Genomic DNA, 27400 nt, shown 5'->3' with positions numbered 1-27400 from the left:
GACCATGCAAAGCCCAGTGCCCAAGGTGCTGCTGCTTGGGGCTGTTAGAATCCTTTATCTGCCCCTCCCTTCTAGTCACAGGGCTTCAGGCACGGGTGCAAGAACCATGTGGATAGTGGGGGTGCTGAGAGCCATTGAACCAAACTGCCAACCTTGTCGGTGATGGACACCACGTCAAGCCGGGGGAGCAGTGCTGCCCCTAGTTCCAGCCCCTCCGGCTTCAGGGAGAGGCTGCTGCTGGCACCATCACCCCCGTTCACACACAAGAGCAGACACCCCCTTGCACTGGGGAGCTGCTCCCTGGCCTAACGCTCCGGCAAAGTGAGCAGAACACGCAGGAATCTGGAGGCCTCCCACTGCAGGAGCCCCTCATCCTTTGCTCCCTGGCTGGCCATGTGCCATATTTAACCCTCCCCTGGTGCTCTCTTTGGATCCACGGGCTTTTATCCATCTGAGACCTTGTGAGGCCCCTTTGTTGTGGTGCTCTCAAGCCCTCTTTCCCCGCTGTGGGGCTGGCCCCATTGAACTCAGTGGGAGGCTGGGAGCAGCTCGCTGAGGCCCATAGGCACCCCTTCTAGCACATGTTGAGGGATCAGGCAGTAGCTAAGAGGAAGGAAGCCCTATGCCTCGTGTAATGAGGCACCTGCCAGCCAGGCAGACCACAGAAAGGGGGTGACTCTGGGCAGGGGGCAAGGCACCATCCAATGTGGTACTCCACATGCCTCCGAGCAGGTGAGGCCAAGGGTGTACCAGCAAACACAGCTTTGGTGCATGGTATTTCCTAGGGGACAGAGACCCGCTAGCATCCCCCAGCTACCTCCTTCCAGCCCCATCCTTCATCTCTCTTACTCTGATCTCCCTGCTCTGCTTAGCCCAATTCCGGACCTCTCATGCCCCTCCCCTCCCCTCCCCTCTCCCCCCCACATCCCTCCTTAAAGCCTGCCTTTCCTTTATTATTAGTTATCTTACAGTAGCACCAGCGGGCTCCATCCAGGATAAGACAGCCCTTCCCCAAAGAGCGTCCGTTCCAAATGGATAACGTGGTCAAAAGCTGGGAGGGGAAACTGAGGCACAGCAAGGGGCAGCAGCGTGCCCAGCGGCTCTCACAAAACACAGCCCCACTGACTCCCAGCCCACAGTTCTGTCCACTGAGCCGCACTGTCCACAGCCCTCCCTTCTCCCCGCTCCTGGCTTCTTCTCATTTGACTAGTTTAGAGCAGTGGTTCTCAACCACCAGTACATGTACCCCAGGGGTACCCAGACGACTTCCAGGGAGTACATCAGCTCATCTAGATAGTTGCCTAGTTTTACAAGAAGCTGCATAAAAAGCCCTAGGGAAGTCAGCACAAACGACAATATCATACAGACAAGGACCTGTTTATACACCGCTCTCTATGCTATACCCTGAAATGTCAGTACGATATTTATATTCCAGTGGATTTATTTTATAATTACATGGTAAACATGAGCAAGCCAGCCATTTCTCAGCACTCGTGGCTGTGACACTTTTGTATTTTTATGTCCGATTTTGTAAGCCAGTCGTTTTAAAGTGAGGTGAAACTTGGGGGGGGGGGGGGAAAACACAAGACAAATCAGACTCCTGCAAGGGGTAGGGTAGTCTAGGGTAGTGGAGAGCCCCTGGCTTAGGCGGGGGGGAGCTGGTCCAGCGGGTTGTAAAACGCAGTTCCATTTATGTCACACACACGCACCCCCAACTTAACAGGCATCACCACCCACACCCCCAAATCAACAAGCGCCCCCCCAAATCCTGTGGGCCTCTCTCTGGCTCCCGGCCCTGCCTCCAGCAGCGCCGCTGGGTTTTTAATAGGTGCAGGTTAAACTTTAAGGCGGTTGTTGACAGAGCGGGGGGGGGGGGTGGGAGCAGGGACCCTTCCTTTGTCTGCTTATTTGCCGCTTATTAGGCGGCGGGGGGGGGTTCTGAATGTCTGACCCCCTCCTCTCCCCCGGGGTAGCTCGCCCCAAGTGCTCCCCCGAGATCAATCATGCACGGCCAGGACACAGACGTTACAGCTTGTGGATCAAGCCGGCCCCCAAATCCTCGCCTGGCCTCCATTAGAGCTTCCCCGGCAGCAGGGCGGACCGTGCCGGGCCCCGCAGCCGCTCCCGCCCCGGCAGCCGGTGCGGACAAGCCCCGGGGCGCGGACCCACAAGGGCGGGGAGGCTGGCTGGGGAATCAGCGGATCGGCGATTTCCTCTTTCTTACCAGATCAAAGGCAGGGAGAGCCCCGTGCTGTGCTCAGCCAGACAAAGGCAGGACAGCTCCTTAATTTCCTGGCTAGGGTTTCCCCAGCTCCTGGCAGGCAGCTAGAGAAACTGCCCCCTTTTATGCCCACCCCCGCTGATTACTCAATTGTAAGCGTTAGGGGAGGGAGAGCATCTTTCTCTGTGCGTTGCACCTGGTACCTTGCTGGGTGCTGCCAAAACAACATTGCTCCTTCCATTCCCCACTGCATGCATCCGAAAGCTGATGCTCAAATAAATTTGTTAGTCTCTAAGGTGCCACAAGTCCTCCTTTTCTTATTGCTCCTTCCAGCAGCTCAGCCCTGAGGCCAAGCATGGGACAGATTTAGATGGCAGAGCATACCATTAAGCAAGCAGCTGATGTCATAGAATTGTAGCATATCAGGATATGGAAGGGACCTCAGGAGGTCATCTAGTCCAACCCCTTGCTCAAAGAAGGACCAATCCCCAATTTTTGCCCCAGATCCCTAAATGGCCCCCTCAAGAATTGAACTCACAACCCTGGGTTTAGCAGGCCAATGCTCCAATCACTGAGCTCTACCTCCCCCAGGATGCCTGAACCTTACACCTGCAGCCTTCAGTGGCTTGGTTACATGTATGGGACCCTTCTGCAAACGACTCAGCCTATTTCCGATCCTCTGTCCGTTCACGTCTCCAGGCAGAGTTCCTCTGGGCAGTGTCCCTTGACACCTTCGTGGAGCAGTGGGTGCTGTCCGGGGCTCTCTGCTCGGTGTCCCCGTCCAGTTCCCTTCGTTTGACCCTTTAGCCGCACTCCTGTCCCTGTTGTTCATTAGTTGTCCCCTGTAATTATTTGGATTCCTAGGTCCTGTGGACCCCCCCCCTTAGGCTGAGGGGGGATCCTTTAGCAGTGGATGGGCTTCGCCCGCCAATATGGCAAATGGCTCATGCGAGAGCCCACGTAAGGATTGAGGATCGTAATGGCAACCAGACAATAGATCCACAGAGAACTAAAGGTAGCACCATGGTTCATTCCAAGGAGTCCATATGTTAAAGCATCTCCCTTGTATCTGATTGGGGGAGGGGGGTCTGTCTCTCTTTTCCCTTTCCCCCTTCCCCCCCACAGGGAGGAAGTGAGTCTACACACTCACGCAGAGTGTGTAGACAAAAGTGGCGCTTGGTCCCCTGGCCCTTTCCTCAGGGGGGGATTAAAGCAGGAAGCAGCAGCTGCTTATGGAGAGGAGGCTGTGTCTAGTCAAGAAGGGAGAGAAAGGGGCTGAGGCCCTTCAGGGCAAGCCAAGCCAGGTCAGGTCAGGGGCAGGGGGAGAAGAGAAGGACAGGAGCTGGTGGAGGTATCTACAGCCTCCCACCCTTCCACTATCACCCACCCTCTTAGCCCATCATACAAGGGACCCTTGCACCAGACCCAGCCTGGCAAAGCCTTAGCTGGGATGATTTAGTTGGTGTTGGTCCTGCTTTGAGCAGGGGGTTGGACTAGATGACCTCCTGAGGTCTCTTCCAACCCTGACCTTCTATGATTCGGCTGATAAGGGACAATCTGGTACTGCTGAGCCCAGCTCTCGTGGGTCCAAGTTGGGGCAAGGGCCCCTTTCACATCAATAAGCCTCCTGGAGCCACCCTGCAGCTTGTAGGAGGGAGGTTTGTGTTTCCCCAAAAATCTAAACCTCTTTTCCCCCTTATTTTTATTATTTTATTTTTAAAAGTAAGCCCATGTTGGCATGCTGTCTCTCTCAGGCCGAGTCTTCTTCCTCTCTCATGCTAGGAGTTGGGGGTTGGTGCTGGCTGCTGTTTCTGCAGCTCCAGAATCCGCATCAGAACCAGACATGAGAGCCCCAGGAAAAGCAGCCATAGGAAAAGCCAATACTGCTGGGGCAGAAAGACCCAAGGCCAGGGGGTCTCTTTCCCACATGCCGTGGACCTGCCAAGAATGAGATTAGGACATTTATCATCCCAAGGCACAGAGCAGATAGAATAGACTTCCCACATCTCCCATCCCATCCCACCCCAAAACACCAAGCAGCTGGCAATAGGGTACAAAAGCAGGGGTTACTTCCGGCTGCTATTTAAATAGACCACATCCTGTCTAGCTACTCATGTAGAAGTAACACCTAATCTTACAGTATATGAAAGATATTAGAGGAAGTTCTTTTCGCCAGTTCTTCTAAACTGCACACAACCTGCTGTGAAGTCAGGTGTGCTGATTGCCCTAGCAGTTGGTGTGGGTCTCGGCCCCAAGAGACCAAGATTTGAAGGAATATGACAAGGCAGCTGTACAACAGCCCAATCGTCAAAAGGATCGAGGAACCAGGATAGGACCCGACACTGCTTTTAACTCTGCTTTTGAAACTGACTAGATTTCAGGCTGTCATCATCTGCATCCCTTTAATTCCACACACACACACACACACACCCCTCCCCACAAATGTTTGAAATGCAGAGGGTCTGCTGCGGTCAGAGATGCACATGCAGAAATTTCTCTGTATACAGTACGTCATGGGGGAAGGGCTCTGGAGTCCAAGGGGAGGGACTGGGCGCTATGTGGGTCTGAGATGGCATTAGCTCACGTCCGACTAAGCTGCTCCAGCTCCTCCGTCAGCCCGCTGCTGTCCGATGCCCCGTCAGGTTCCTCCTTCATAGGCTTGCCGGTGCTTCCCCTTCTCCGCAGCTCCGGCTCGCTCCTGGGGAGGAAATGCAGGAGGGATTGTTACTACCAGTGGCCCCTGAGCCTCAGAGGCCAGTGGTCCATCCAGTGCAGGATCCCCTCTCTGGCCTCCACTGAGATCAGATGCTTCAGAGGAAAACTGAAGTCCAGACCACACTGAGGTGTGGGGCACAGCCTGATCAGGGTGGGGTCAGGAGGGAGCTGGTCTGATGGCACACTTGACACACCCTTACCCTTCTGCGTAGCGGCCTCTGTCCCCCTCACACTCGATTCTGTCTGCCTCCGGCTGGCTTTGGTGCAAGGAGCTGGAGGAGTCTGAGTGCAGGATGAAGTATCCATCAGTGGAGTCCTCCTGGAGGCAGCAGGTTCGCCTGGGGACCAGAGGGGATCCAGTGATGCCCTGGGCTGACCAGCCTCTGCCCTTCTGCGTGCGAGTGGGGGGCTCTGCCCCCCCTCCCCCGCCCATGTCCCTACATTTATTGTTAATGGTCACACGTTACCTCTCTGTGCTAGGGCTGCTCTCCCATGCCACCTTGGCCGCCTCCCCCTCAGGCGCTTGCCCACTTTCGGGGCAGGGAAGCAGCTGCAAACAAAACCCAAGGGACAGCGTGAGCGAAACGAAAGAAACGGAGAGGAAGCCAGAGCTGTGCATGCACAGGGGTGTCTAGGAGGGGCGGGTGGGGTGGCCAGGCAGGATCACATGGCAGCGTGACATACTGATACACCCGGTGTCCGTGTGTACGCATGGGAGTTTCGGGGAGGAGCACGTGGGGCTGCATGCGACACCGCCAAAGCCGGTGTTTGGGTGCCAGGAAGGAGCCATGGGCTGCGGGACAGTACGTGGCAGTGAGCCTGCGAGCTTGTCCAGACTGAGCATTCATGAGCAGGCGTGCAGTGGGCCGATGGTACAGAAGCGCGTCTCTGGCACGTGGCGTGACAGCACCCGTAGGTACAATGTGAGCAGGCACGATCCCATGCACGCTTTTGCCCCAGCCGGCGTGCAGCGGGGTTCCTTACCGTGATCTGTTTGGGAATGACGGCGATGCTGACTCTCCGACGTGCCGACGCCTGGAATGGAGGGAGGGGAAGCTCGGTTAGTGCTGAATCCCCCCCCGTTCTGCTCCAGGCAGCCAAATGGAAGGTGGGCACTAACTCCCCCATAGGGCACAGCTCCCACTCAAGGGTCCTGCCATCCTTGTCTCCCCGCCCCACTCCCCTCAACTCCCCCTGCTTGGCAGCGGGAGCGGTGCTGCAGGATGAGGGGTTGGGATGTCACTCATACCATCCCCGACGCTGTGGGTGCAGGCCAACCCTCCTCTGGGCTCACTGTGGGGCCACTAATGGGCCTTGGAGTTTCAGCTGCAAGGGCAAGGATTGCCCAACCCCCAAGAGAAGATCAAAGGCCAGGCAGAGGCCCACAACGGTCCCCCATACCGAGCACCTCAGGAAAGGCTTTGCAACTGCCCCACTCTACCTCCCTACACTAACCCGTGGAGGCCGCCATCCAGGCTGCGCCTGGCCCAGTGCCAGTCACCTCCCCCCACCTTGAGCTGCAAGGGAAATCGCTGCATATTATGTTCAAACTGCTGCTAGAGAACCACCTCCTTTTAGCCAAGTCTCTGCCTCTCGCTCTGGATACTGGCGCTGGACAGCCCTGCCCAAGGTGGGCCCACGGAGCGGTGGGCAGGGACAGAGGCTGGGAGACAGGCGCACTCGTTACCTGCTGGAACGTTCGCATCAGGGGCAGTTTCACTCTCTGCTCTCCGTCATCTAAGGAGACAAAGGGGTGGAGGTTGCTCCAGAGGTGGCCCGATAGCTTCTCACGCCTTGGGCGACTAGCTTCATCTTGCCACCTGCATACCAACCACCCAGGCGTGCTCAGTGCCCTGCTGCCCCCTCAGCTCTGTAGACTTGCTGCATTCCCAGTGGCTTCTGGGGGAATTTGCCCAGCGGAGAAGCTCAGTGTGGGCGGAGCAGGGACAGACATCAGGCTGTTGTCCCAAAGGTCCATTTGGTTGGATGGTCAAAGTCCCCGTAACTCACAAGGCAAAGAGCTGCTCAGCCAGGAAATCCTAGAGCCTCCCGTACAAGGGCCTGGGGAGTGGAAGTGGAGGAGACATCGGATGCATTGCACCCTCTGCCTCTGGGCCAAGGGGCCTGTAGCACTGACCCCGCATGCTGCTGCTCTCCCGCTGCGGCCAGGACTGGGGACTCGCAGGCACTCAGGGCTGGAGGTCACAGTTAGCCCCCTCTGATAGGGCCCTTCTGTGGTTTAGACATCCAGCCTTCTGACTGCAGCCAACAGCTGTCACCAGCGGCACGTGGATGCCAGGGACCAGGTGGACTCCTGGTGCAAGTGGGAGCAAATGACTCTAGCATGTGCCTGCCTGGGCTGAAATGGACTCAGGTCACACAGGCCATTGGGGACCAAGTGACCCACCCAAGGTCATGTAGTGAGTCAGTGGCAGCGCCAGGAACAGAAGCCAGGAATCCTGACGCCCAGCCTTGAGATTTAACCATTATGCCATGCTCCCTTCCCACCCCCGGGGCTGCTGAGCCCACCGCACCCCTGTTCTCAGCCAGTTGCCGGTTGCGGGAGTTCTGCTGGATCAGCCGCTTCATTTCCTCCAGCTCCGCGTGCTCCCGCAAGTGATACCTCTTCAGGTTCTCCACATGCTGCACCATCACCTCTGCTGCCCGGCTCATCCGTGCCTCCTGGGGCAGAGAGAGGGGAGTGGGATCAGGCCGCCCGGCAGGGCCACTGCTATAAAGCCTGAGCCCCCTCCCCAGGCAACTGGCACCCTCTTTGGTTCTATTCAGGTTCTTAGACCAGGCCCATCACCATGGTGTCGGAGCTCACGCAGAGCCCGATAATGGCACTGACTTTAATGGGAGCAGACGTATTAGCCAACCAACAGAGCCCAAAGCAGCGCTGTTCAGACAACCCGAAGGCCTCCCAGGGGCTCTCTCCCCCTTGGCACTCCCCACCCCCAGCTCCTTGAACGCTAACATCCACTGCTGCATTGTCACCTTGAGGACTCCCAAGTGCTGCCCGTGGGCCAGCTGATGTTCAGATTAGCCCCTTCCTGCTTCCCCCACTGCCAGGGGCAGAGGAAGGCAGGATTCCATTGCCCTGGCCGGATGGGCTCAGGCACAAGGAGGATCTGGGACCCAAGAGCCGTGCAGCAGGAAGACAAAGCGAGGTGGGAGCTGGGGCAGGAGCACGCAAGATAACAGGCCAGCTGGTACATGGTTAGCATCTGCCCCCGTGCTGGCAAGCCTAGGAGAGGAGCTGTCACTAATGCCAGCAAGCCCAGGGGTAGATCTGCCAGCTAGCTGAGGAGGGTGGGGTCCGGGGGCCAGGGGCCGTGAAGCCAGCCCAAGAGAGCAGGTTCCGTAGAGCTCAGCATGAGTGTGTTGGGTTAGCCTCATTGCTATGAACCTCCCTGCTCCCCAGGGCCAATGCAGCATTGGTCCCCTATACCACGCTCTCCAGCGATGGGGCTGGGGGAGCAGCCTGGACACCCTCCCACCCTGGGCTCTTGCAGCTGCTGGACCCACCTGATGGATGGCGCCTAGCTTCTCCGCCGCGCTCGTCGCTCGCTCAACGGACCTCGCCAGCACTGTCAGGCTGAGCTGCAACTGCCTGACCAGCTCCTTGCACTTAGGGTCGACGCAGGACAGGCCCAGCCTCTGTGTGTGGGGGAAACCAGCAGCAGCTCTGGATGATCTGCACAGGAACCAGGCCCTGCCCTCGCTGGACTATAATAGCAGCAGCCTGCAAAGAATTCAGCCCAGGAGATGCCCCAGCTGGGCTAGGACACCCCGTCCAGCCAGTTCTGCACCAACAGCCCAGCCGTTCATCCAGAGCTGGTGGACGTGGCTAGAGGAGAGCCTCACGTTCCACGGAGCAGGACAGCCCGGGCAGCAGCAGGACCAGCTCCCACCACTGAGCCAGAGCACTGCTGAGGCCAGCAGGAGTCACCACAGCTGCAATGGAAGCTCGATTCACAGCAGCTGAGAATCTGGCCCCCTGCTCCAGCGGGACATCCTCAGGTGGAAGCGTTCAAGCCTCTCTGCTGAAGTTACCAACACTGAAGGAAGGTGCTAGGATGCGGACAACTCGCCAGTAGGAACTGAGCTGGGATCCACAGGCTAAATTGCACACTGGCCGCCGAAGAGCCAATGAGCTGCACTTGGCTTTGGGCCACTGCCCCAGCGGGGCAGGATTCGAACCAACAGCCTTGAAGCGAAAGGCTTGGGATCCCATTGCCAGTGCCAGCCAACTCCCCAGGCCGGAGAGGACTCCCTGCGCCCTGGAACGCGCCAGCGGCCACATCCGAAGCTGGGGCGATCCGGAGCGCAGGCCGTGACAGTGACAGCCATGCAGGAGTCAGCACCTCTCCCAGCAAAAGAAACGCCCCCAGGGGGACCTTAAAACTGTCAAGAGAATCTGCGTCATCTGCACCTGCGGGGCAACATGAGTGACCTCGCCTGCTCCCCACTTGGGAGACTGGCCAACAGGGCTGGGATCAGATCAAAAAAATTCGAGCACCGGGCATCCATGGGGCATGCACAGCCAGGATCGCCCTCCCAAGCAAGGCGCCCCAAACCGGGCCTCACTGACCTGCAGCGCTGCCTGGCATTCCTCCAGCTCCTGCTGAATGTTCTCCTCCGCCACGTCCCGTGCCCGCTCCTCCACCTGCACCCGCCGCCGCAGGGTGAACATGTCGCAGCGGAAGGCCAGTGCCAAGTGCGTGAACGCTGCCTGCAGAGGGGAGAATGGGGCTGGGGTCAGAGGTCATCTCTGATCCACATCCACAAAGGACAGGGACACCTGTGTGACCAGGAGCGGGGCACTAAGGGCGCAGCGGGGCAGGTGTTTCTGGGCACAGGGGAAGGAATAGGTTTGGCTGGATTCCTTTGGTAGAGCCGGGGAAGCCATTTCTCCCATTTCACCCCAGCCAGTACCTCAATCCCACCGACCCCTCCTGGACAGCTCCAGCACTGCCCCACCTCTCAGCACTCACCCCTCCTGCTTTGCTCCAGCAGGCAACGGGAAGTGCTGGGAGCTGCTTGCACAGCCCCCCTCTGTCCTACATGTGCCCGACTGCAGTCACACCGGCGGGTTTACACTGGGGTAATGGGAGAGGAGAATGGGGCCCTTTAACCGGCACATCAGTGCAGCTACCCCAGCAGGACTGCGCACACAGCATTGCGGGAAGGGTGGTCTTCAGGGTCTAACTGGGGGAGAGGAGGTCTTTGCTTAAACTGGGTCAACAAAGTGGCATTTTGCTGAGCTAGCAGCTGAGTGCTGGAAGCCCTGCTGGAGGCTGGCAGCTCCTCCCCTGCAGAGAGCACAAGCCAGAGATCCAATCATCCTCATTAACTGAAATCTGAGCAGCTGCCAACTGGGAAGCAAAGCCCCAGTCCGCTCTGGCACTCAGGGGACAACCATCATCCTGGGCTGATTTAGTGGGGCCTTTGGCGAGGCTCAGAGCACTTGATAGAATTACCAAGTACCGTACATGTGTACAGAAGGATCACTGCATTTAGGACTAAAATGCAGCCACTTCTGGGCTGGAACACAGCAGTCGTTTAAATGTGTGCGTCAATGCCACTGTTTGGAGGAGGGGAAGTGAAGCATTTCTGTAGTTGAAATGGCTAGGGGAATTCAGGTACGAACTAAAGGAGGAAGAATGAGCTTGTGGTTCTGGCCCAGCACCGTGAATCAGGAAGTCTAGTCAGGAACTCCTGGCTCTGGGACCCTGGGCAGGTTGCTTCCCCTCTTGTGCCTCACTTTCCCCATCTGTAAAATACAGACCATTCAATCCTTGGGGTCTCTACTGAGACTGTGAATTGGTGAGCCTGCAAAAAAATGGGTTTCTTGGGGCAGGGCAACCCCAACAGCCTTCAAATGGCCGTAATAACCAATTCTGGTCACTGCTGGATTTGACCTGTGACCTAGAGGTGAGCCTGGCTATACCTCAGCTCCACTCTGGCCAGTGGCCTGATGTCCCAAATGCTGGCGCTGACCCAAGGGGGCTGTTCCAGGCTGTAACCATATTTCTTGCTGCACACGAGGACCCCGATTTAATCCATTCACTGTCGCCATTGGCCTCAGTGAGAATGCACCCCAGTGTCTGGGTTGGAGGGGGAGATGCACAAGGCAGCCTGGATGATGAAAGCCCGTACACGCAGCTAGAGGGGACAGTTCGAGTGCATTGGTCTCTCATTGCCATGGCTGATGAGCAGAGCTTACCTCCACGTCCTGCTCGGTCAAAGCCACTCTGCAAAGGAAGAGCACGCGTGGCTGTCAGTGACGCGGGTGACTTAGCGACGTGTAACACTCAGAATTTACATCCTAGCACCCAGCCAGCCTGATTGCAGCCAGCGCCCATGGCCTGGCAGTGCCCAGCAGGTAGAGGGCAGTTCCCAGAAGTCCCCGTGTCCCAGAGGAAAAGGTTTGCCAATGAGCCCTGTGCACCCCGAGAGTCTAGTGCAGCCCCCGAGTGAGTAGAACCGGGTGCATTCAGGGGGGCTGGGTGGGGTTCAGGATACACAGGTCAGGGGTTGGCTTGACAGAAGTCCTGAGTTTATACACACAGCAGTCGCTAGTCAGGAAAGCTTCCCCAGGCCCACCAGTGGGGGCCAGACCTGCCCTGGAGGGACCCCCTTGTAGGGCTGAGGGAGGAGTCTTTCCTTGGCCTCTCTGCTGAGTGTTGGGGCCAGAGCAGAGCTGGCTGGGACATTTGCTCTGCAGCGTGCTGTAGCGTGGAGATGCATCAGTTGTGTGTCCTCAGGAAGGTTTTTGGGGGCTGGGAACAAGGAATATAGAGAGTGGTTGACAATGTAGCTGGGCTGTTAGGGCCCCAGCCTGCGAGGCCACGTTCACAATCCAGCTCTGCCTGATTTGGAGTCATCTGGGAAGCACTCACTCAATCAGGCACAGTTGGGACCTGAACCTGGGTTCCCCCGGTCCCAGGCCAGGGCTGTATCCAGCAGGCTATAGAGTGACTGATGCGGACGCACCTTGCCCCCTGCACAAGCCTGTCTCCACAAGAGGACTCCAAAGGATTGGGTTTCATTCCAGCTAGAACAAGTCAAAAACCCTGGGAAGTGGCCATGAAACAGACCAGCCAGCCACCTCCTGCAATTGATGCCCATCGTGGCAACCTGTCTGCTAGGAAACATCTCGCCCTGGGGCCAACCTGCCCAGAAATGGGAACTGCCCAGTCATTGCCAACCCGGGGCCTGATTCTGCCTCCTGCAGGATATGAGCAACTCCCATCTGCGCGGGAGGAGAAGGGGGCCCCTGCACGGGATTTGAACCAGCAACCCAGAGGTGAAAGGCTCTGTACCCCATGCCACCTTGGCTATTCTTATGGCTGCCTGCACAAGGCCCACCCAGCAACCAGCTCACCTAAAGCTTGAAGCCTTCCAGCATCTTGGGCACACACAGTTTAAGCCCAGAGGAGGAGGAGGAAGGGCAGGAGTCCTACCTGTGCAGACCCAGCCGCTCCAGCACCGAGAGCTCAGGCAGAGAGTTCAGCCGCGGGTCCTTGGGAGGGTCAGGATCTGGGGAGGAAAAAGGGCCACAGTTAACCCAGAGAGCCTGAAAGGAGGAGCTGGAGGGAGGAGAAACAGTAATCCCCTAGCGGTCTCCATGGGGCCAGGCTGTTTCTCATGTTCACTCAGTGTCTGTGCACGCTGCCATCAGGGGACATGACCAGAGCTTAGGTGCTGGAGTAGTGAGACTGTGGCAGCCAGGGCTTTGGCGCAGGCTGGACCAGCCTACTCTGGATGCTGGGTAAAGGACCACAATAGTTTGGGCACTGGTCTGGGACTCAGGAGACCCAGGTTCAGTTCCCTGCTCTACCAGATTCCCTGTGTGGCCCTGGATTTGTCATTTAGCCTCTCGGTGCATCAGTTCCCTGATCTGTACTGGGGGATAACAGCCCTGCTCTGCCCCACCACGGGATAAATACAATAAAGACGGAGGCGCTCCGATGCTGTGATAACAGCAGGGGACAAAAGCCCTGCCTCAGTGGGGATGCCATGGTAACAGAGGCCAGGGAAGTATCTAGACTGCAAAGCAGCCCCAGAGAGCAAGTTACACAGCGGCAGATGAAGAAGGGCCCATCCGTTCACATCACAGGGACAGGTCCCACCCTCCCTTGGCGAGGGTCACATTGGGCTTCTACCCCTCAATGGCCCAGCCGCTGGCTAACAGCTGGTGAGATGTCACAGCCAAGAGCTCCGAGGACCATGGTGCATGTTGGCTCCCACACAAAGATGGGCCCCAACCCCGGGATGCTCCGTTCAGACAAGTAATACCCCCTCCAAAGCTTGTCGAGGCTCCTCTCCTCTTTCCCCCCCTTTCCTCAAGGCAACCGGATCCTCCATCCAACCGATCCCACCTCCCTCACTCTGGGTCCCGGGGGCTTTCTGGATCTGGGGGATGGCCCCATGGTGGGGGAAGGAGAAGGGATGCTGGCAGTTGGGGGCATAGCCCCTTCTCCTCACTGAACTATCCCTAAGTGTGAGAATCCTTTCTCAATCTTTATCTGAACTCCGAGTTCCCCCTGCGTGGCTCCTCCCACATCTGGTCTCTTCTTACCCAAAGATTATCCCACCCAATGAGGCTCTGCCGGTGCTAATCCTAATCCAGTTAGAATCATGCTATATCAGGCACTGGACGCAAAGGCCTGGCTCCAAACCAGGCTGCAGAGAGCCTCTGATGACATAACCTCAGGTCCCACCACGCTTGGAAACGCTGCGTGAGAGGATTTTCCTTCCCGTGCAAACGTACCCATGAACCAGAAGGGACCCAGGGAGAAAGCAACAAAGGCCTGGCAGGATTGACCCCCAAGGAAGGGATTTAAGAATCTAGGCAGGTAGCTTGGTCAAAAGCACCATGGATGATGGGGTGGGGCCAGAACAGTGGGGCTTGGGGCACCTTGGAAACTCAACCCATTCTTCTGGCTCAGAGGGGTTCAATCCATGCCCCAAGAGACACCTTTAAACACCTGCATCTGCTCCCAGCAAAGATAACTGGGTGGGCAAAAGGGAGAGTAATTGGGAAGAGGGTGGTCCTTCGCTGGATAGGAGCTGTGGATTAATCCACCCCCTGCCTTAAAGAGGAAGGTGAGGGGAGAAGGTCCAGGCCAGGTTACTTTCCTTCCTAGCCAGTGTGCAATCAAGTTCAGACCCTTCACGCCACAGCCCAGTGCAGCGGGCGTTCCTGGCAGCCTGCAGCTCACTGGTACCTGCCCCATTGGCACCCCCAAAGCTCTGCAGGGCACGGAAAGGAATGGAACCCAATGGCCCAGGAAATAGGGAGGGAGAAAGGAAAGAGAAAAGAGTGAAGGGGGAAAAGGATGGGAGAGATCAGAAGGCAGAGAGGGAGAAAAAGGATCAAGGAGGGAGATGAAAGGATGGAAAGGAGACGGGGCTCTGCAAGGGGAGGGGAATGGCAGCAGCATTCTCATTCACCAACCTTCATCACTCTCACCGCTGTCCCTGAACTGCACGCTCAGCTCCCTTCTCCCAGCACCATCCACCTGGCCTTGCTCCTGGGGAGCAGAAAAACACCAGTTAACACATTGGGCCAAGGAGTAACCAGGCCTCCTGCCCCACACCGGCAGGGGAGGCTGTAAGTGAGTAAGCTGGGGCAGCAAGGCCATGTCTCAGAGGTCCACGTGAGAGCCACACAGCTGAGGGGCGCTGCCAGCTACTCCACTCCCAGGAGGCGGTGCTGGAGGGAATGGGGCAGCGGAGCTCCTGGTTTCCCACATAAGGGAGGAATTCCATTGTGCATCTGTTCTAATGGGAGCAGGATTTGGCCCTAAAGTCAATGGGGGCAGAGGAGCACACATTAGGTAGGTAAGTGAAATCCCTTCCATGGTGGGGGGGAGGGTTCATACCCCACCACCACCCTCTCACCTCATCTGTATGCTCTGTGCTCTGCCTTCTCGCAGCCGAAAACCTTCCAGAGCCTTCCTGGGAATGGCTCATTTGTTCCTAGACAGAAGGCAGGAGCCAGGCCCATGAGAACATGAAGAAGTTCACTTCTATCCCGGGGTAGAGCCGAGAAACACATGTGGCGCATTTCCTACTAAACCCAACACCAGAAACCAGCAAGGCAATGAAGAGCCTTCAGTAATGCGCAGGCTTCACGTTACCGGTGGAGAGCAATCTCCATACAGAAATAAAACACTCCTGTACTTTGGGATCCTTTGAGGTGAAGGTGGCTGGAGAAATCCAGAGTTGGGGCATTATTAAAATGTATTGATTGGTGTCATGAGACAGAGTGAGTGATGGGAGTTAACCCAGCTCATCATGGGCCGCATGGTGACCTAGTGGCTGGGTGGCACGCACCTCAAATTGCACCAAGTGGCCGACCTGACCGTGGAAGGAGGGAAGGAAATTAAGCCCCCGCCCTCCTCCCAAATTAAGGTCCAACTCGGAGACAAACCTCAGGACACGTACTCTTAACTGGTTTTAGGCTATTTAGATGCCATTGGGATTAAAATCTCTGGTGAACAAGCCAACTACACTGCCCCCTGCTGACAAGGGCAGAGTCACTAGAAAACAGCTGAATGGGGCCAATGGGAACGGGTTAGGGCACTTCTGGGGGAGAGGCCCAAACGTCATTCTGGGTTAAACACCCAGCCTGCCAAAACCAAGGGCACTGCAGGTCACTGGATCTGCGCCGACCAGCCTCCTACTGAGCCTGGAGGCACCCCGAATGCGGGGGCTTGGCAGAACCATGCTTGGCAGAACCAGCGGGATACGGCAGGAGTTGCCCTGGAAAAGCGTAACAGCTCTCCGCTCCTCCTCAACACAGTCTGCAAACCCCTCCTGCCCCCGCCCCTAACCCATTACCTGCATGTGAAGGTAGCGCAAGTCTGGCCAGCTGCTGCCTCAGTTGCTCTTCACTGAAAGGAAGGGGGGAGTCCGGGTTAACGAGCAAGACACTCCACCAGCAGCAATAAGCCCTTAAAGGGCCGGTGATGGATTCTCCCCACAGCTGCCCTTCCATGGGCCTGACCCACAGCACAGACCTATACCCAGAGGCAGGCAGAAGGCATCCCCATTGTGAACCCAATTCCGCAGTGCTATGCCATCGGGGCCGATGCCGGCAGGGAGAGGAAGTCCTCCTGGATCCTCCAGGTCTTGGCAAGCCTGAGGCTAGCCACTCTCCAGCCCACTCTGCTGACACCATTCGCCGGGCATGTGCGCTGCGGTCCTTACCCTTTCGATGTCACCCTTGCACGCCTGCTGCAGCGGGTGTAAGCCAACCGATGCTGCAGACTCCTTGCTTATGACCTCTCCCTCCCCGGTGAGCTAGGCACAGAGGCGCTCTCCAAAGCCATTTCCAAAAAGGAATGAGTCACCGGCCCACGGTGACATTCACAATCATTGCTTTTCACCCAGCTGCCAAACAGACCTAGCATCCCCTGGCTACTTAAGCGCCAGCGTCCTTCCAGGAGGCATGAAAACAACCCAGCTGACGATGGAGCAAGAGTGCCATCTGATGGGAAAGCTGCCACACTGCAGGCGTCTCCCCCCAGGCATGTTCGTATTTCCTAGGCATAGACCTCACTGCCCTGGGGCAAGGAGCCCAAAAGGAATCACAGAATATCAGGGTTGGAAGGGACCTCAGGAGGTCACCTAGTCCAACCCCCTGCTCAAAGCAGGGCCAATCCCCAACTAAATCATCCCAGACAGGGCTGTGTCAAGCCTGACCTTTAAAACCTCAAAAGGAAGGAGGTTCCACCACCTCCCTAGGGAACCCATTCCAGTGCTTCACCACTGGAGTTGATAACAAGCCATTTCTTTTCCTTAAGACTTCAGACTGATGTTCAAACACACAGGAGAGAGTCTCTCTCTCTCTCACACACACACACACACACACACACACACACACAGGTACTGCTTAGCATACCTGCCATTGCGAGGCTGCCAACCAGGAGTAATAGACAATCGGGGGGCAGGGGGAGGGAGGCATACACATACCATGCTGCCTTGCCTTACCCACCCATCCCTCGTCACCAGCGAGGGAAGGACAAAGGTACCAAAAGGCATTTGGCTCAAAGGAGGCTCTTGCATGGGTACGTTCAGACCCCAGTGCAGAGTCTCATCAAGCCATGGGTGTTTAGTGGTTGGAGCAGGGAACAGATTCGAGAACTGGCCATGGCAGAGGGTGACGCCTAGCAGGTAGAGCCGGGGTCTCCCAGGTTTTATTCCTGGCTCAGGGAAGGAGTGGGTGACCCCACTGAGCATACCTCCTCACGGGTCAGGCTTCATGCCTTTACCTCTCCCGGATTTTCCCCACTTTGAGGCTGGATCCTGGACTCTAGCACCTGTGTAACTACCAAACGTACCCTGCAGGTCCAAACAGATTCAGGCACCTGCTGTTCTTCTCATCAGGGGTCTGGGATCAGCAGAGATCAGAGTGACCAGGCAGCCTCCTCAAAGCCAAGTATTGTTTACCCTAGCAGTAGAAACAAAGCAGTTAGAGAATTTTAGAACGACAGGCTACATGCAGGTCTGTCTTACCCAACGGCTTACCGTCCCTGATGGCAACTGGGTATAGACAGGTAGTAAGACTTGGTGAGGAAAGAGGTAATCTGTATTGTACAGAAGGGATCCAAAGGTCTTCTTAGTGTTTTATTAGTAGCATTATCGTTAATAACATTCCCTGCAACTATATCATCCCACTGAAGCAGCTGAGGGTTTACATCAGCGCTTTGTTTTGTTAAAATGTTGCAGAGATAAATAAGCCAGTATGATGGGCATAGGATTGTTAGGGAGAGGAACATGGTACACCTGGAGGACTACAGCTCAAGGGGCCATGCAGTCAGAGGGGCACAACTGGCCAAAACAATCATTAAAAATAGACTAAGAAAACATCTGGAAGAGTCTGATCTAGGATCTAACTAACAAGGCTCCTGCCAAGGGAAATTGTGTCTCACTAACCTACTAGAGCTCTTTGAAGGTGTCTGTGACTTCGCAGATACAGGAGAACGAGCTGACGTAGCTTACAAAGGATACGTTTACATGTACTTGGTCCTGCTTCGGCACAGTGGGCTGGACTAGACGACGTCTTGAGGTCCCTTCCAGCCATGTATTTCTAAGACTAGGGGTGAACTGTAATCATGGGGTGTGGCTGCAGCTCACGTAGACCTCGCTAGCTCAGGTATCAGAGCAGAGTAAGCCATGGCAACATGGGCGTTAGTGTGGGCTAGCCGCCCTAGAATGACCCACAGTTCTGGGAGGGGTTGGACAGCCCGCCCTGAAGCCCACCCTACTGCCACTTCGCTGCCCTGGCATCAGAGATCGCTAAATTAAAACCAGCTCAAGTACATCTACACCACAAGCTGCAATCACACCCTGGGACTGCAGTGTAGACAGACCCTTAGCCTTTGAAAGGCTATCAGGGACATTTAGTCATTGGATCAGTGGCAAAGTATTGGCATGGAACAACAGCCCTCCTTAGGGTCTTGTTTAGTAACTTACAGCTCTAAATTAAACATAAAAATCTCCCCTCCAGCCATAAGAGGTGCACTGACCCAAACTCCTGTCAGGTTCAGGTCCTTTCTGCCTGAGCAGGCTACTCCCAGCCCTTCCCACCTAGAGCAACTCCCCTGATTTCAGGGTTTTCCCTATAGGAGCCTCTCTCGCTTTGAAGTCTCCCCACAGCCTCCCGAGCTTCCCCCTCCCTCTGCAACTTCCTACTGCCCTTTACAGGGGAACCCCGCTCCTCCATACCCAGCTGGTTCTGAAATCTGATTAAACCACACAGCTCATCCAGGTGTGGCAGGCAGAGCTAGCAGTACTGGGCAGGCCAGCTCCAGGCATCTGGATGGGGTCTGGTACTCCTTGAGCAGGACTGAAAATCCTACAGAAAACCACTGCAGCATTTCCCTCAAACAATATTGGGTTGATGCAAGAACACTAGGGAGCTTTGGGGTTAATTTAATCGCAACAAGTGGGTTTAAATCATGCATACAATACTGCAGAGGAGATGTATGGGAATCCCAGTTGTCAGCAGCCAGGATTTATGCAACAAGAGTTGGATAAAGGACTCTGCCACTTCAGTATTAGAGTGGATTAAAGGAAGCAAGCTTTGGCGCACAAGGACATCCAGGGACATGTAAGAAGATACAGACCCCGTATTTATCAGATTACGGTTGGTGTTGTTTCCTTCGTAACTAAGTTACTGCTTTCATTATAGGGCTATGGCTCTTTATATGAAGCCACTTAATCATCTTTGGAAAGAACTTTGGGAACTATGGATGGAAGTTACTACTTAGGTTTAATAATGAACGAATACATGAAACTTCTGTGCCTCAGTTTCCCCATCTGTAAAATGGGGCTAATGACCCTGACCTGCTTTGTAAAGTTCCCTTTCCAGATGAACGATGCTTGGCAAGTGCCAAGTATCGTTATTCTCCACTAGGGCCCCACTTTAAACATCATCCACATGAGTTGTCCTACTGATGTCAAACAGGACTCAAGTTAAGGCCCCAATCCTGCAAACAGATCCACAGGGCTGGTGTGGGGAGGGCGCTTGGCACAGAGCAGAATGGTTTGTGAATATGATCGTTGTGTATTCTGGAAAGATGTGATCTGTGAGTATTGCACATTGCTGAGCATTCTCCCACTGTTGGGATAAATAAGTGAGATTTCCGGTGTATGTTTTATAAGGCTTGAAAGGAGTAGATTTATCAGTAATTGTCAGTAAACATCAGTTTCACCCTACACACAACTGACTACAAAATATTTCCATGAAAAATCAAAATGTACAGATAGGAAAGAAAGACAAATGCTGCCTGAGAATGTGGAGTTTGATTTAAGGATATTGAACTTGTATATTTTGACATGGGATGTTGACAATTGGTTTTAACAGTTCTAAATCTTTCACTTATTGAATTGCAGCATCTACAGTCATTAAATTATTACCTGATCCACCCAACCCCATAGTTTCCCACAATTGTGAAGGTTTAAAAATCAGAAAAAAAATGCTTTAAAATAAATAGACATTATATGAAATTATATAAAAAAATTGAATTCCGCCAAGCCTCTTTATAAGGTATAGCTTGGGTATGTGTTTTAAGGAAATCTGTTTCATAATGGTTTAAAAAGAATGAAAAAGGAAATAAAAAAGCCCATGTCAATCTAACCGTCAATGCAGGACAGCGTAATGGTATGTTACACAGTGACTTGCATACAAGCCATATGCCCTCAGGCCAGTTGTGCCCAGGATTTGGAAGGATGAAAACCTCGTCTGTGCAACAATTTCTCGCTGATGCTAACACCGGTTCAGCTCTGTGGTATTAGCAACACTGGGATCCCTAGCATCGACTGCCCACCAGTGTTTGAAGCACCACTGTCCCCCAGTCCAGTTCCCACTGAAGTTAGCGGAAAGATGGTTATTGAGAACAACAGGAGAGAGATCAGACCCCCCAGGGTCCAGCCCGACAGTGCTTAAAAGCCAGCAACCAGCTAGGCCAGGCAGCCCAATGTTCTTAAGAGGAGCAGAGCTAGTGTTAGTGCTGGGAAAGTGTCCCTAGGGCAGACAAGGCCAGAGAGCAGGCGATTTCTAGATTAGTGACAATCTGCAAATAGCAAGACAAGCCAAACTCATATGGTAGAGTATGAGACGAGCAAAGCTGGTATAGCGGAGTATGATGATCAGAAATGTGAAAATCGCCTATTCTTACTATTTACATTGCGGTAGTGCCTATGAGCCCCAGTCGTGGCCCAGGATCTTTTGGTGCAAGGTGCTGTACAGACACAGAACAGATAGATGGTCCCGCCCCAAAGAGCTTCCAACCTAATAAATAATATCCAGCTCTTATCGAGCACTTTTCATTAGTAGATCTCAAAGTGCTTTACAAAGGTCAGTATCATTATCCCTATTTTACAGCTGGGGAAACTGAGGCAGAGGCTAATACATATGTAAGACCTAAATCTCTCCTCCCGATATCTATCAATCAGTTCAGTGACTACCAAATACCTCCCCGGGTACTTACCTGTGGGAGCCTGCCAGATAGATCAATATGTAGATTTTGTGGGGTGATCCTACCTTGATTCCTGAACTCCAGGCTGCTGGGGATCTGTCAGTGGAGTGAGGTGGGAAGCTAAAGACAGAGAAAGAGAAGGAGTGCTGCAGAAGGATGACAGCGCTCTCTGGAGCTCATTGGGTGCTGCGTGGCCCTACGGGTGAAAGAGACAGTCAGAGGGGTACCAACACCATGGACAGACAGCAGAATTCATCTGGGAAGAAGTCAGCATCTGAAACAGAACAAGCAGGCAGGGAATGTGCGGATCTGGGGGGTTCCTTTAGGAGGGGTTCCCCCTTGCCCCAGAGAGACAGGGATTCTGGGTTTGTCCTGCCATTCCCTCACTGCAGAACCCCAGTATGATCTCAGGGCCAGACCAAGAACTCAATTCAGGCCCAGCCAGCCTTGGCGTGGGCAGCTGATGGAGGGGAGGGACAGGTCAGGAGTCACCTGGCTGCAGCTAGAGAGCTACATCCATCAGCTGGAAGCAGCGGCAGGGTAAGGACCCAAGCTCCCCTAATGGGGGTTACACAGGGTCCTTTTGAGCAGCCTCCACAACCCAGTCAGAGACACAGGCACTCCCACCTCCATCAAGGCGGATGGGGCTATGGACGAAGGCCTCATGTGTCATTTCAGGGGGGCATCCCACAAACCTGTGGGGGCAATGCACTGTGATCTGTGGCATCTCTATGGCCCTGGGAGTCTGTGACAGACACCCCATTTCACACCACACCTGCAACTCTGCCCTCCTCGTGCTAACCCACAGACCCCTTGCCCCCTCTGAGCCTCTCTTGTGGTCAGCGCCCTACAGATCCTCTTTGGACCCGCTGGGGAGTGAGCAGCTCTCTGCCCTCCTGGCTCGCTCTGCCGATGCTCATTACCCCTGCTCCCTGTGGTCTCTGTTGCCTGGGAGACATACAGGGCAGCCTGGGTGAGGACCCCAACTCTTCCAACGGCCGCTGTCACCATCCCTTCCCAGCGCTGGGGAACAAACATTCCTCCGAGCCCTCTTGCCCCAGCCCAGAGCTGCCGGTACCCTGATGTGGCCTGTCAGGGTCTCTTCTAAGGCCATCCCTGGCCCCGCCGTTCCCCCTGCCGGCTCACCTGCACCCCAGGGCAGAGCGCTGGCACACCCAAGGCAGACTCCTCCAGGCTGCATGCCAGCAGCCACACGACAGATCCCTCCCCTGCCCAGCCTTGGCGCAGTGAGCCACTCCACCTCCCTCATGGATAAACCCTGCAGGGAAGGGGGGGCCAGCCTGAGAGAGCTGGCACTCTGAAGGGGCCCAAGCCAAGCCCTGCCCCTTGTTGCCAGCAGAGAGGCCGGAGAAGACCGGAGCTTTGGGGTGCCCCGAGAACTGCCCTGTAAAAGACACCCTGGAAGCCTGGAGCCTCAAGGCAGGCCCTGGGTGTGCACGGCAGATGACCCCCTGCCTCCAAGTATGCCCCCACCCAGAGTCCTGCCCCCAGCCTCCCCTCCTCGCCTACCTTCGAGCAGGTCTTTGGCTCTGGGAGGAGTGACCATCCCCTAGAACAGGGCTTTGGAGAAGCAGGCAGTGGAGACGGTGGGCCTCGGGAGAGCTCCCTGCCGCTGCAGCGCTGTGCCCAGTGGGACATTCTTCTGCCGTGGGAGCATCTGTTTACGACTGCTCCCTTCCCACAGCCTGGCTTTTTCTCAGTTATATACACAAAGCTCACCACCACGCTGCCCCTCCCTGCCAAGCCCAGGGCAGGGGGCAGGCAGGGTCCTAGGCAAGCTAACAGCCCTCTAGCCCCTTCCATCCACTGATCTCCAATCACTTGGCAGACTAATGAACTAAGCCTGACAATGCTCCCCCCACCCCCACTCCAGGGAGGGAGCCAACTGATCTATTTCTGACCACCAGGGAAACTGAGGCACACAATACATGACCCTAGACAACTCACTTCCATTCTAAGTCAGTGGCAGAGACAGGGATCAAACCCAGGTCTGCTGCTAGCCCTTTGCTCCCACCACAAGGAATCAAACTCCTCTGAGTCTCAGACAGAGAGAAAAGCAACATTGTCACCCCCACGCTCTCAAGTGGCCCCAGTTCCCCTGCACCACCACGTCTCTCTAGTCTCTCTCGTTGTGCATGAGCCAGTCTCATGGACTTTGACGTCATCTGATCCCAGCTCACTCCTCACCACCACCAGGGAGAGACCCTACTCCCCTGCAGCTCCTGCCACGCAGCCTGCGACCTCCCTGTTTCCCTCAGTCACCTCAGTGGTCTGTCTTGTTTCAAAGCTCAGCTGAAAACTCCTCTTTACACCTTTGCCTCTAACTTCTCTCATCCCGGCTAGTGTTTGTTACAGGGGAGGGTGAGCTAGGGGGATCAAGTGCTGGACTGGGACTCAGGAGACCTGGACAAGTCACTTCCCCTCTGTGGGCCTGTTTCCTCAGATGTAACACTTGCCTCCAGTAGAAATGTTTAGGTAACAACCAAGCCAGGGCCCATTGTGCTAGGTGCAGTATAGTCAGTACCAGTCCCTGCCCTAAAGAACTTACAGTCTAAAATATACACTTGCCCTGCCTCACAGGACTGACGTGAAATCTTAGTTCATTGGGGCACTTTGCAATCTTCCCACAGAAGACGCAGGAGCAGGTATGGTCATTTTCTGTGGCCAAGCGTTTGGTGCCATACCATTCTATGGCACTGTATCAAGACAAGGGGACTTCATGCAGCAGGCAGGTGGGGGCGAGGGGGTTTCAGGCGGGGTAATGCCAGCTGGATTACTCCTCCTCTCGAGCTCTCCTCCCGCCGCACCCAGTAGACTCAGTGCTGTTCTGCTTGCTACCGAGAATGAAGGCCCAGTGGCTCTGCCAGCGATTGTCTCTGTGGCCTTGGGTAAATCCCTTCGTCTCTGTGCCTCATTTCCCCCATCTGGATAATGAGACGGACCTACCTCCCAGGGGCCGCGAGGATGCATTCGTGCTTGGAGCGTGCTCTGATGCGGTCAAGGATTAAGCATTCGTGAAGATGCTGTTTCTGCTCAGGGCAGAGCAAGACGTCTCCCAGTCGGGCCAGGCTGCTCCAAGAAGCTGATCTCCCAGCAGGCTTGCTCTCCCTGGAATGTGCTTTCGCTGCTCCCAGCTGCTAAAGAAGCCCCTTGTTTACAAGCTGCATTGCCGCCTTGTAAACACTGCGCGCTTGCGATGCTTTCGGCTCCTTCCAGCCGTTTGCCAACAGAGCTCAAACCCCTTCAGGAAAGGGCTTCTTGCCCGTGGCACTTGGAAGGGGAGAGTGGGGAAGCTCCGCACCTGGGAAGGTGAGGCACTACTGCCAGGTTGCGGGGGAAACCGTGGTACTGACCCAGCATAGAAATGGTGAGGGAAGCCAGCTGCTGTCTCCAGAAAACTGGACATTTGTCTCCCAAGGATTTCGTTAGCACGAGTCAAGTTTATACTGCAGCTGTCTCCATAGTAACCCCATATCTTCCCCCCCCCCAGCATTGCACCACTACTGCCCCCACTGTACAGTAAACCCAGCTGTCCCCAGCAAAGCAATGCAGCAGGCCTAGCACACACCCCCATTTCGCCCCATCCCCTGCCACAACAAGCCCCAGATTTCATTTCCCCTAGCACTGCACCTGCCCTCCCTGTAACCCCCCACTCTCTTGCCAGCAGCGTAATGCAGCTGCCCCTACTGATCAAATCCCATTGCAGCCCACAAAGCAGCTTGTTCCCTTAATAAGATTAAAGCTGCAGTCGATAGATGGCCTTAGGAGCTAAAGAGGAGTAGCTGTCCCCAGGCAGGAGAGAGACCTGTGCAGTCTCAGGGCAGATACAGCCCTAGAGCACACAGTTACCCAAGCCTCCCGGCCCAAGGGGAGTAGCAACTCTGCCTTTTCTGAGACTTGCTACTGAACTCCTAGGACTAACACTCAACCCTCCTGGTGCTTCTGCAGGGGGAGGAACAGGCCAAAGGCTCCCCAGATGACCAGCCAAGAAGTATGCAGAAAGATCACGCTGTTTGGAGGGTGTGTCCACACAGGGGGCTGGGCCCCCTCTTCTGGCTCCTCTGGAAACATTCACTGAGGTTCTGGCTGCATCTCCTGATCTAGGCACACCCCAGCCCGGGCCTCATGAAGTCGTGGGACCTTCTCGGCTGGTCAAGAGGTCCATCCAGCACTGCAGGGGGACGACGACGACGGAGGACAGAGGGTGCTCTGCAGCTGTGGGGCCTGTGTCTGTTCCCTCATTGGATCACACCTCCAGGCTGAGTTCCTCTGGTTGGCGTCCACTGACTCCCTGGATGCCTTTGAGCAGCAGTCGGCACTGCCTGGGGTCCCCTGTTCAGTGTCCCCCTCTGGTTCCCCGATTTTTAAAGTCTGGACCTCACTCATTCCCCTTTTCTCCTTCATTGTATGAAGAGAGAAATTGCGGCCTGGACTTGGCAGTTCGTAGCTCTTTAGTTGAGGGGCTGGGCCTTTACTTTTGGACAGGCCTAGACCCACCTGTCCCAGTCCTGCAAATAGTACAGTAGGCTTGGTGTGTTATTGCCAGACATCCACACTCAGAACCCTTACATGTACATGTAGGCGTGCACTGAACCCATGCTGGTGTGCTTGGCAGCAGGGCAGAGAGCTCGTTGAGCTGTGCCCACATCCCTACCTGCCCACTTTGCAATGGGGAGGCAGCAATAGCACAGGTAGCTGGGCTCCCATTTACACAGTCCAACGCCTCTCCACAATTCCCTGTACCCGTATCTTCTACCTACTCACTTCCCACATGCTCTCCATGCCCCAGAAGCTGCCTGCCAGTTAACACACTTCAGATTGGCTCAAGGCACAAAATTTGGATCAGGCTTCCAAAACAGCCTCGATGTTCGGACCTGGATTAATATTTCAAAACATCCCTCAAGGATTGGGGTGAGGGAGGTTACTGCTTAAACTCCACACACCCCACCCAGAAAAGCAGGACTGCCAGAACATAGTGAATTCTTAGAGGAAGTAACCCCAGAAATGTTCTTAAGGCCCTAATCATAAAAAGACCTACTCTTATGCCCATTGACTTATCTGCAAGATCATGGCCTTCAAAAGGCCTGTTAACCGTTCCAAGTTTGGATTGTCCGTATGGTACCTAGCACACCTGGGCACTGGCCATCGTTGGGGGCCACCCGGGGTACAGTAATACTAGTAATTAGTAATAAAAGCTCAGGAGGGTTTGTGATCAATAATGAGGGTTCATCACAATTAGAACTTGGTAAACATTTTTGAGATGTTTGAGAGCTGAGCAGAGCTATACGAGAGCTAAGTATAATTACTGTGGGTGGACTGAGATCTTGCCTGGACATTTTGCAAGGCGTAATTGTCAATTTTCACCCCCTTCTTTTCATACTCTAAAGTCTTTATTGAAAGCAAGATTTCTCCCCACGCTCTCCCTGTTCTCTCTCTCTCTCCCCTTTATTTTGATGTTGATGCCTTAGGGTCACACCAACTCTGCATTAGTCCACTGTACAGTTAGAGAGCAACTCAGCCCCAAGAAAGAAAATGCAAGTCATCTCCCAGCACATAAGCCCTTGCAATATTGAACCTCTTCATACAGCACTCCGTCATCAAGTTTTTGGAGAAACTGGAGGCAAGGCAGGAAACATCTGACAGATGCCAGACCATCCACGGGTTAGGGCACTAGCATTGGCACGGAATAGCAAGCTGGGGAAGGGGTCTGCAGCTCCGGACTGAAGTGCATTATTAGACAAGTGGGTGAGATGAAAGACGGCCTAGTGGTTTGGAAGACCTCGGTTCAAGTCCCTGCCTTACAACCAACCGCTGGCGACCTTAGGCAAGTCACTTAGTCTCTGCATGCCTCAGCTCCCACTGTGTACAATGGAAATAGCCCAGCCCTCCCTCACAGGCATGTTGTGAGGACAAATACAGGAAAGATGCTCAGGCATTAGGGTGAGGGGAACCAAGTAAGTATCTGAGTTAGAATCCCAAGATCTGCAATAGGCAGAAGTCAAGTCACAGGTGCTGTTGATAAGCAATAAAATAAAGCAGCATAACTCTTTATGAATACTTTAACACCACAAACACAAGATAGGATACTCACTGAAGTGAGTCAGAGCATCTCTCCTCCAACTGAGAGTAGAGACAGCTTCCTTTCCATCCCCCCCACCCCGGCCCGGCCCCACAGGGCTCAGGTGCATCAAACACAAAGACAAACCCTGTCCCCAAGCACTTACAATTTAGTAATCAGTGTGGCGTGGGCACGAAGGGGGCATTTGCTTTAGCTGCCTCTGAGGATTTACAAAGCCCAGCACTGAAATTAACAAGAGACGTTCCCACTTAATCAGTACCAGCCTGGCTGGCTGAGACCTTATAGACCAAGCCTCTGTACTCTGCTTTCTTAGTGTCTTGGGTCTAGTAATAAAGATTTCCCTTTAAAGCTTGCTTTAAATCTAGA

The 27400-nt window shown here is 54.8% G+C and overlaps 1 protein-coding gene across 15 annotated transcripts in view; it reads right to left on the bottom strand.

The window, feature by feature from the left end:
* Window positions 1-3185: 3185 nt before the first annotated feature.
* LOC119846401 (inositol 1,4,5-triphosphate receptor associated 2-like) overlaps window positions 3186-27400 on the bottom strand; it is a 28619-nt gene continuing 4404 nt past the window's right edge. For 2 of the 15 annotated variants that reach the window (XM_038380032.2, XM_043500583.1), the window contains exons 2-18: window positions 23902-24089; window positions 21000-21130; window positions 17293-17402; window positions 15791-15843; window positions 14849-14926; window positions 14403-14478; window positions 12406-12481; window positions 11166-11193; window positions 9531-9671; window positions 8465-8596; window positions 7471-7618; window positions 6624-6673; window positions 5921-5971; window positions 5404-5486; window positions 5137-5274; window positions 4806-4919; window positions 3186-4159 (exon numbers count right to left, since the gene is read on the bottom strand). In XM_038380032.2, coding sequence (XP_038235960.1) covers window positions 4000-4159; window positions 4806-4919; window positions 5137-5274; window positions 5404-5486; window positions 5921-5971; window positions 6624-6673; window positions 7471-7618; window positions 8465-8596; window positions 9531-9671; window positions 11166-11193; window positions 12406-12481; window positions 14403-14478; window positions 14849-14926; window positions 15791-15796 — 1281 coding nt within the window. In that variant the 5' untranslated portion in view covers window positions 15797-15843; window positions 17293-17402; window positions 21000-21130; window positions 23902-24089 and the 3' untranslated portion in view covers window positions 3186-3999. Of the gene's footprint in view, window positions 4160-4805; window positions 4920-5136; window positions 5275-5403; window positions 5487-5920; window positions 5972-6623; window positions 6674-7470; window positions 7619-8464; window positions 8597-9530; window positions 9672-11165; window positions 11194-12405; window positions 12482-14398; window positions 14479-14848; window positions 14927-15790; window positions 15844-16159; window positions 16377-17223; window positions 17247-17292; window positions 17403-20946; window positions 21131-22464; window positions 22609-23901; window positions 24404-27400 lie in introns of those variants that run through there. The other 13 variants (XM_038380031.2, XM_038380035.2, XM_038380037.2 and 10 more) reach the window with 12 other exon arrangements.

This window comes from Dermochelys coriacea, chromosome 21, assembly GCF_009764565.3.
Source record: "Dermochelys coriacea isolate rDerCor1 chromosome 21, rDerCor1.pri.v4, whole genome shotgun sequence".
NCBI lineage: Eukaryota > Metazoa > Chordata > Testudines > Dermochelyidae > Dermochelys > Dermochelys coriacea.
This window is presented reverse-complemented; position numbering and strand designations above follow the sequence as displayed.